This window comes from Oncorhynchus nerka, unplaced genomic scaffold (genome assembly GCF_034236695.1).
Source record: "Oncorhynchus nerka isolate Pitt River unplaced genomic scaffold, Oner_Uvic_2.0 unplaced_scaffold_3492, whole genome shotgun sequence".
In the NCBI taxonomy this organism is placed as follows: Eukaryota; Metazoa; Chordata; class Actinopteri; order Salmoniformes; family Salmonidae; genus Oncorhynchus; species Oncorhynchus nerka.
Window position 1 is genome coordinate 12,501 of NW_027037804.1, and position 10,163 is coordinate 22,663.

General features: G+C 47.2%; 1 protein-coding gene across 1 annotated transcript in view; it reads left to right on the forward strand.

Annotated features, from left to right (window-relative positions):
* The window catches only part of LOC135566745 (intermembrane lipid transfer protein VPS13C-like), a gene marked incomplete at both ends in the record, with an annotated part of 14,844 nt that extends 11,950 nt beyond the window's left edge, over positions 1-2,894 (forward strand). The window contains 3 exons of the mRNA XM_065014370.1: positions 69-333; positions 2,663-2,667; positions 2,801-2,894. Coding sequence (XP_064870442.1) covers positions 69-333; positions 2,663-2,667; positions 2,801-2,894 — 364 coding nt within the window. The remainder of the gene's footprint in view (positions 1-68; positions 334-2,662; positions 2,668-2,800) is intronic.
* Between the last annotated feature and the right edge of the window lie 7,269 nt (positions 2,895-10,163).

A 10,163-nucleotide genomic window follows, 5' to 3' on the forward strand; every position in this document is an offset into this window, starting at 1 on the left:
ATAAAAATTTAAAAAATGTTTAAAATGTCAGCACGTTTATTCAATACCGTCCTGTCATTTCTGCTCAGGCATTCTCTGAGGGCACAGCCTCTACCTTTGACCACAGTCTGAAGGAGAAGGCCCCCTTCACCATCCGCAATGCGCTGGGCATCCCTCTCACCGTGCAGCACAGTGCCAACCTGCGGGTGGTGGCCTCCCCTGGGCAGGGCAAGCTCCACGAGGTGGGGGTAGGGCAGAGCGTGGACCTGGAGTACTCTGGGTCGGGAACCTCGACACGGGGCAAACTGTCTGCTTTGCCACGCCAGGAGGCTGCCCTCTTCAACCTCAGCATCGGTCAGTAGACTACTGGATATTTATTTAGACGTTTATTTATTTTATTGTACCTTTATTTAGCTAGTCAGTTAAGAACAAAATCTTATTTTTAATGACGGCCCAGGAACAGTGGTTTAACTGTCTTGTTCAGGGGCAGAACAACAGATTTGAACTTGTCAGCTCGGAGATTTACTAGTCCAACACTCTAACCACTAGGCTACCTGCTGGTTACATTTACATTTTACATTTAAGTAATTTAGCAGACGCTCTTATCCAGAGCGACTTACAAATTGGTGCATTCACCTTATGACATCCAGTGAATGTTTTAATTTTACAATAGTGCATCTAGGTCTTTTAAGGGGGTATAGTTGATTACTAGTCCAACACTCTAACCACTAGGCTACCTGCTGGTTACTAGTCCAACACTCTAACCACTAGGCTACCTGCTGGTTACTAGTCCAACGCTCTAACCACTAGGCTACCTGCTGGTTACTAGTCCAACGCTCTAACCACTAGGCTACCTGCTGGTTACTAGTCCAACGCTCTAACCACTAGACTACCTGCTGGTTAATATTAGTCCAACGCTCTAACCACTAGGCTACCTGCTGGTTACTAGTCCAACGCTCTAACCACTAGGCTACCTGCTTTGGCATTAGTCCAATCATTTAACCACTAGGCTACCTGCTGGTTACTAGTCCAACGCTCTAACCACTAGGCTTCCTGCTGGTTACTAGTCCAACACTCTAACCACTAGGCTACCTGCTGGTTACTAGTCCAACGCTCTAACCACTAGGCTACCTGCTGGTTACTGGCCCAACACTCAAACCACTAGGCTACCTGCTGGTTACTGGCCCAACACTCTAACCACTAGGCTACCTGCTGGTTACTAGTCCAACGCTCTAACCACTAGACTACCTGCTGGTTACTAGTCCAACGCTCTAACCACTAGTCTACCTGCTGGTTACTAGTCCAACGCTCTAACCACTAGTCTACCTGCTGGTTACTAGTCCAACGCTCTAACCACTAGGCTACCTGCTGGTTACTAGTCCAACGCTCTCACCACTACCTGCCACCTCCATATAGGGTAGTACTGTACATGTTGCTTGATGTGGTCTCTCCTGGTTCGGGTTCTTTTACATTAGATGTATGTCTCTGTTTCTAGTCCTGCACTAAAGGGAATCCTTTTGTCTGTGTTTGAACGGGATTCGAACCGAACAGCTCGGCATGGGATTTTTAAAATGTTTTTCCTCTGCCATTGGATAGTAGATAGAGTCGGTAGCTGGAACAATGTTTTTAAATGTTATTCCTATAGAGTCGGTAGCTGGAACAATGTTTTTAAATGTTATTCCTATAGAGTCGGTAGCTGGAACAATGTTTTTAAATGTTATTCCTATAGAGTCGGTAGCTGGAACAATGTTTTTAAATGTTATTCCTATAGAGTCGGTAGCTGGAACAATGTTTTTAAATGTTATTCCTATAGAGTCGGTAGCTGGAACAATGTTTTTAAATGTTATTCCTATAGAGTCGGTAGCTGGAACAATGTTTTTAAATGTTATTCCTATAGAGTCGGTAGCTGGAACAATGTTTTTAAATGTTATTCCTATAGAGTCGGTAGCTGGAACAATGTTTTTAAATGTTATTCCTATAGAGTCGGTAGCTGGAACAATGTTTTTAAATGTTATTCCTATAGAGTCGGTAGCTGAAATAATGTTTTTAAATGTTATTCCTATAGAGTCGGTAGCTGGAACAATGTTTTTAAATGTTATTCCTATAGAGTCGGTAGCTGGAACAATGTTTTTAAATGTTATCTCTATAGAGTCGGTAGCTGGAACAATGTTTTTAAATGTTATTCCTATAGAGTCGGTAGCTGGAACAATGTTTTTAAATGTTATTTGTATAGAGTCGGTAGCTGGAACAATGCTTTAAATGTTATTCCTATAGAGTCGGTAGCTGGAAACAATGTTTTTAAATGTTATTCCTATAGAGTCGGTAGCTGGAACAATGTTTTTAAATGTTATTCCTATAGAGTCGGTAGCTGGAACAATGTTTTTAAATGTTATTCCTATAGAGTCGGTAGTTGAACAAAGCTTTAAATGTTATTCCTATAGAGTCGGTAGCTGGAACAATGTTTTTAAATGTTATTCCTATAGAGTCGGTAGCTGAACAATGTTTTTAAATGTTATTCCTATAGAGTCGGTAGCTGGAACAATGTTTTTAAATGTTATTCCTATAGAGCGGTAGCTGAACAATGTTTTTAAATGTTGTTATAGAGTCCTGGAACAATGTTTTTAAATGTTATTCCTATAGAGCTCTAGCTGGAACAATGTGTTTTTAAATGTTATTCCTATAGAGTCGGTAGCTGGAACAATGTTTTTAAATGTTATTCCTATAGAGTCAGTAGCTGGAACAATGTTTTTTAAATGTTATTCCTATAGAGTCGGTAGCTGTAATGTCCAGTGGTCTGTTTTTCTCCATTGTGCTCCTACAGGTTACAGTGAGATTCTCCAACATGGCGGTGGATCAGCCTGGCAGGAGGCTGTATAACGGAGAGACTTTGTGCTGCAGGAGAACGTGTCCGCAAGGTACAGACTGAGCCAGAGGGAAACAAGGTCATCACCGTCCTGTTTCTCCGCTACAGGTCAGCCAATCACTATGGAGCTGTCCTCTATCACTCTCTATGGAGCTGTCCTCCATCACTCTCTCTCTATGGAGCTGTCCTCCATCACTCTCTCTCGATGGAGCTGTCCTCTATCACTCTCTATGGAGCTGTCCTCCATCACTCTCTCTCGATGGAGCTGTCCTCTATCACTCTCTATGGAGCTGTCCTCTATCACTCTCTATGGAGCTGTCCTCCATCACTCTCTATGGAGCTGTCCTCCATCACTCTCTCTCTATGGAGCTGTCCTCCATCACTCTCTCTCTATGGAGCTGTCCTCTATCACTCTCTATGGAGCTGTCCTCCATCACTCTCTATGGAGCTGTCCTCCATCACTCTCTATGGAGCTGTCCTCTATCACTCTCTATGGAGCTGTCCTCTATCACTCTCTATGGAGCTGTCCTCATCACTCTCTATGGAGCTGTCCTCTATCACTCTCTATGGAGCTGTCCTCTATCACTCTCTATGGAGCTGTCCTCTATCACTCTCTATGGAGCTGTCCTCTATCACTCTCTATGGAGCTGTCCTCCATCACTCTCTATGGAGCTGTCCTCCATCACTCTCTATGGAGCTGTCCTCTATCACTCTCTATGGAGCTGTCCTATCACTTAAGGTGGAGCTAAACTCTCTATCACTCTCTATGGAGCTGTCCTCTCACTCTCTATGGAGCTGTCCTCTATCACTTATGGAGCTGTCCTCTATCACTCTCTATGGAGCTGTCCTCTATCACTTCTCTATGGAGCTGTCCTCATCACTCTATGGAGCTGTCCTCTATCACTCTATGGAGCTGTCCCCTATCACTCTATGGAGCTGTCCCTCATCACATAGAGCTGTCCTCTATCACTCTCTATGGAGCTGCTATGGAGCTGTCCTCCTCACTCCATCCATCTCTCTATGGAGTCAGGTCTCTATGGAGCCCTCTACTCACTCTCTATGGAGCTGTCCTCTATCACTCTATGGAGCTGTCCTCCATCACTCTCTATGGAGCTGTCCTCCATCACCTCTATGGAGCTGTCCTCTATCACTCTCTATGGAGCTGTCCTCCATCATCACTCTATGGAGCTGTCCTCCATCATCACCTCTATGGAGCTGTCCTCCATCACTCACTCTCTATGGAGCTGTCCGGGACATCACTCCCTATGGAGCTGTCCCCACATCACACTCTCTATGGAGCTGTCCTACATCACTCTCTATGGAGCTGTCCTCTCATCACCTCTATGGAGCTGTCCTCTATCACTCTCTCTATGGAGCTGTCCTCTATCACTCTCTATGGAGCTGTCCTCTATCACTCTATGGAGCTGTCCTCTATCTCTCTCTATGGAGCTGTCCTCCATCACCTTATGGAGCTGTCCTCCATGGAGCTGTCCTCCCCCTATGGAGCTGTCCTCCATCACTCTATGGAGCTGTCCTCTATCACTCTCTATGGAGCTGTCCTCTATCACTCTCTATGGAGCTGTCCTCTATCACTCTCTATGGAGCTGTCCTCTATCACCTCCTCTATGGAGCTGCCATCACTCTCTATGGAGCTGTCCTCTATCACTTATGGAGCTGTCCTCCATCACTCTTTCTATGGAGCTGTCCTCCATCACTCTCTATGGAGCTGTCCTCCACTACTCAGCTCTCTATGGAGCTGTCCTCCATCACTCACTCTGTTGAGCTGTCTCTATCACTTATGGAGCTGTCCTCCATCACTCTCTCATGGAGCTGTCCTCTATCACTCTCTATGGAGCTGTCCTCCATCACTCTCTATGGAGCTGTCCTCTATCACTCTCTATGGAGCTGTCCTCTATCACTCTCTATGGAGCTGTCCTCCATCACTCTCTATGGAGCTGTCCTCTATCACTCTCTATGGAGCTGTCCTCTATCACTCTCTATGGAGCTGTCCTCTATCACTCTCTCTATGGAGCTGTCCTCTATCACTCTCTATGGAGCTGTCCTCTATCACTCTCTATGGAGCTGTCCTCTATCACTCTCTATGGAGCTGTCCTCTATCACTCTCTATGGAGCTGTCCTCTATCACTCTCTATGGAGCTGTCCTCTATCACTCTCTATGGAGCTGTCCTCTATCACTCTCTATGGAGCTGTCCTCCATCACTCTCTATGGAGCTGTCCTCTATCACTCTCTATGGAGCTGTCCTCTATCACTCTCTATGGAGCTGTCCTCTATCACTCTCTATGGAGCTGTCCTCCATCATCACTCACTCTCTATGGAGCTGTCCTCCATCACTCACTCTCTATGGGAGCTGTCCTCTATCTCTCTATGGAGCTGTCCTCTATCACTCTCTATGGAGCTGTCCTCTATCACTCTCTATGGAGCTGTCCTCTATCACTCTATGGAGCTGTCCTCCATCATCACTATCTCTCTCATGGAGCTGTCCCTACATCACTATCTCTATGGAGCTGTCCTACATCACTCTCTATGGAGCTGTCCTCTATCACGCTCTATGGAGCTGTCCTCTATCACTCTCTCTATGGAGCTGTCCTCTATCACTCTCTATGGAGCTGTCCTCTATCACTCTCTATGGAGCTGTCCTCTATCTCTCTCTATGGAGCTGTCCTCCATCACTCTCTATGGAGCTGTCCTCCATCACTCTCTATGGAGCTGTCCTCCATCATCAGCTGTCCTCCATCACCTCTATGGAGCTGTCCTCCATCACTTCTCTATGGAGCTGTCCTCTATCACTCTCTATGGAGCTGTCCTCATCACTCTCTATGGAGCTGTCCTCCATCACTCTTCTATGGAGCTGTCCTCCATCACTCTATGGAGCTGTCCTCCATCACTCACATTCTCTATGGAGCTGTCCTCCATCATCACTCTCTATGGAGCTGTCCTCTATCACTTCTATGGAGCTGTCCTCTCCATCACACTGTCACTATCACTCTCTGTGGAGCTGTCCTCTATCACTCTCTATGGAGCTGTCCTCTATCATCACCACTCTCTATGGAGCTGTCCTCTATCACTCTCTATGGAGCTGTCCTCTATCACTCTCTATGGAGCTGTCCTCCATCACTCTCTATGGAGCTGTCCTCCATCACCTCTATGGAGCTGTCCTCATCACTCTCTATAGAGCTGTCCTCTATCACTCTCTATGGAGCTGTCCTCTATCTCTCTCTATGGAGCTGTCCTCTATCACTCTCTATGGAGCTGTCCTCTCCATCTCTCTCTATGGAGCTGTCCTCCATCACTCTCTCTATGGAGCTGTCCTCTATCTCTCTCTCTATGGAGCTGTCCTCCATCACTCTCTATGGAGCTGTCCTCCATCACTTCTATGGAGCTGTCCTCCATCACTCACTCTCTATGGAGCTGTCCTCCATCACTCACTCTATGGAGCTGTCCTCATCATCACTCTCTATGGAGCTGTCCTCCATCATCACTTATGGAGCTGTCCTCATCTCTCTATGGAGCGTCCTCATCACTCTTATGGAGCTGTCCTCTATCTCTCTCTATGGAGTTTGTCCTCATCACTCTCTATGGAGCTGTCCTCATCACTTCTCTATGGAGCTGTCCCTATCACTCTCTATGGAGCTGTCCTCTATCTCTCTCCTATGGAGCTTGTCCTCTATCACTCTCTTCTATGGAGCTGTCCTCTATCACTCTCTATGGAGCTGTCCTCTATCACTCTCTGTGAGCTGTCCTCTATCACTTATGGAGCTGTCCTCTATCACTTATGAGCTGTCCTCCATCACTTCTTATGGAGTTGTCCTCCATCACTTATGGAGCTGTCCTCCATCACTCTCTATGGAGCTGTCCTCCATCACTTCCCTATGGAGCTGTCCTCATCACTCTCTATGGAGCTGTCTTCATCACACTGTCTATGGAGCTGTCTTCATCTGTGGAGCTGTCCTCCATCACCCCCATGGAGCTGTCCCTCCATCACTCTCTATGGAGCTGTCCTCCATCACTCTCTATGGAGCTGTCCTCCATCACTTATGGAGCTGTCCTCCACTGTCTATGGAGCTGTCCTCTATCACTCTCTGTGGAGCTGTCCTCCATCACAATCTCTGTGGAGCTGTCCTCTATCACTCTCTATGGAGCTGTCCTCTATCACTCTCTATGGAGCTGTCCTCTATCACTCTCTATGGAGCTGTCCCTTATGGAGCTGTCACTCCATCACTCTATGGAGCTGTCCTCCATCACTCTCTATGGAGCTGTCCTCTATCACTCTATGGAGCTGTCCTCTATCACTTCTCTATGGAGCTGTCCTCCATCACTCTATGGAGCTGTCCTCTATCACTCTATGGAGCTGTCCTCTATCTCTCTATGGAGCTGTCCTCCATCATCTCTCTTATGGAGCTGTCCTCTATCACTTTCTATGGAGCTGTCCTCTATCTCTCTATGGAGCTGTCCTCCATCACTTCTCTCTATGGAGCTGTCCTCTATCACTTCTATGGAGCTGTCCTCCATCACTCTCTCTATGGAGCTGTCCTCCATCACTCTCTATGGAGCTGTCCTCTATCACTCTTATGGAGCTGTCCTCCATCACTCTCTATGGAGCTGTCCTCTATCACTTATGGAGCTGTCCCCTATCACTCTCTATGGAGCTGTCCTCTATCACTCCTTATGGAGCTGTCACTCTCTATGGAGCTGTCCTCTATCTCTCTATGGAGCTGTCCTCTATCACTCTCTATGGAGCTGTCCTCTATCACTCTTCTATGGAGCTGTCCTCTATCACTCTCTATGGAGCTGTCCTCTATCACTCTCTATGGAGCTGTCCTTATCACTCTCTATGGAGCTGTCCTCTATCACTCTCTATGGAGCTGTCCTCTATCTCTCTCTTCTATGGAGCTGTCCTCTATCACTCTCTCTATGGAGCTGTCCTCCATCACTTATGGAGCTGTCCTCCATCACTCTCTATGGAGCTGTCCTCCATCTATGGAGCTGTCCTCCATCACTCTCTATGGAGCTGTCCTCTATCTCTCTCTATGGAGCTGTCTTCCATCACACTGTCTATGGAGCTGTCCTCTATCACTCTCTATGGAGCTGTCTTCCATCACTCTCTATGGAGCTGTCCTCTATCACTCTCTATGGAGCTGTCCTCTATCACCTCTATGGATATCACCTCTATGGAGCTGTTCTATCACTTATGGAGCTGTCCTCTATCACTTCTCTATGGAGCTGTCCTCTATCACTCTCTATGGAGCTGTCCTCTATCTCTTCTCTATGGAGCTGTCCTCCATCACTCTCTATGGAGCTGTCCTCTATCACTCTTCTATGGAGCTGTCCTCTATCACTCTCTATGGAGCTGTCCTCTATCACTCTCTATGGAGCTGTCCTCATCACTCTCTATGGAGCTGTCCTCTATCTCTCTATGGAGCTGTCCTCTATCACTTATGAGCTGTCCTCCATCTCTCTATGGAGCTGTCCTCTATCACTTATGGGAGCCCCTCTATCACTCTATGGAGCTGTCTCCATCACTTCTATGGAGCTGTCCTCTATCACTTATGGAGCTGTCCTCATCACTCTCTATGGAGCTGTCCTCTATCACTTATGGAGCTGTCCTTCATCACTCTCTATGGAGCTGTCTCCCTTCTATCACTTACAGGAGCTGTCCTCTATCACTCTCTATGGAGCTGTCCTCCATCACTCTCTCTCTATGGAGCTGTCCTCTATCACTCTCTATGGAGCTGTCCTCTATCACTCTCTATGGAGCTGTCCTCCATCACTCACTCTCTATGGAGCTGTCCTCTATCACTCTCTATGGAGCTGTCCTCCATCACTCTCTATGGAGCTGTCCTCTATCTCTCTCTATGGAGCTGTCCTCCATCACTCTCTATGGAGCTGTCCTCTATCACTCTCTATGGAGCTGTCCTCTATCACTCTCTATGGAGCTGTCCTCTATCACTCTCTATGGAGCTGTCCTCTATCACTCTCTATGGAGCTGTCCTCTATCTCTCTCTATGGAGCTGTCCTCTATCACTCTCTATGGAGCTGTCCTCCATCACTCTCTATGGAGCTGTCCTCTATCACTCACTCTCTATGGAGCTGTCCTCTATCTCTCTCTATGGAGCTGTCCTCCATCACTCTCTATGGAGCTGTCCTCCATCACTCTCTATGGAGCTGTCCTCCATCACTCACTCTCTATGGAGCTGTCCTCCATCACTCACTCTCTATGGAGCTGTCCTCCATCACTCACTCTCTATGGAGCTGTCCTCCATCACTCTCTATGGAGCTGTCCTCTATCACTCTCTATGGAGCTGTCCTCTATCTCTCTCTATGGAGCTGTCCTCTATCACTCTCTATGGAGCTGTCCTCTATCACTCTCTATGGAGCTGTCCTCTATCACTCTCTATGGAGCTGTCCTCTATCACTCTCTCTATGGAGCTGTCCTCTATCACTCTCTCTATGGAGCTGTCCTCTATCTCTCTCTATGGAGCTGTCCTCTATCACTCTCTATGGAGCTGTCCTCTATCACTCTCTATGGAGCTGTCCTCTATCACTCTCTATGGAGCTGTCCTCTATCACTCTCTATGGAGCTGTCCTCCATCACTCTCTATGGAGCTGTCCTCCATCACTCTCTATGGAGCTGTCCTCCATCACTCTCTATGGAGCTGTCCTCCATCACTCTCTATGGAGCTGTCCTCTATCACTCTCTATGGAGCTGTCTTCCATCACACTGTCTATGGAGCTGTCCTCTATCACTCTCTGTGGAGCTGTCCTCTATCACTCTCTATGGAGCTGTCCTCTATCACTCTCTATGGAGCTGTCCTCTATCACTCTCTCTATGGAGCTGTCCTCTATCACTCTCTATGGAGCTGTCCTCCATCACTCTCTATGGAGCTGTCCTCCATCACTCTCTATGGAGCTGTCCTCCATCACTCTCTATGGAGCTGTCCTCTATCACTCTCTATGGAGCTGTCCTCTATCACTCTCTATGGAGCTGTCCTCTATCTCTCTCTATGGAGCTGTCCTCTATCACTCTCTATGGAGCTGTCCTACATCACTCTCTCTATGGAGCTGTCCTCTATCACTCTCTATGGAGCTGTCCTCTATCACTCTCTCTATGGAGCTGTCCTCTATCACTCTCTATGGAGCTGTCCTCCATCACTCTCTATGGAGCTGTCCTCTATCACTCTCTATGGAGCTGTCCTCCATCACTCTCTCTATGGAGCTGTCCTCTATCACTCTCTCTATGGAGCTGTCCTCCATCACTCTCTATGGAGCTGTCCTCTATCACTCTCTATGGAGCTGTCCTCT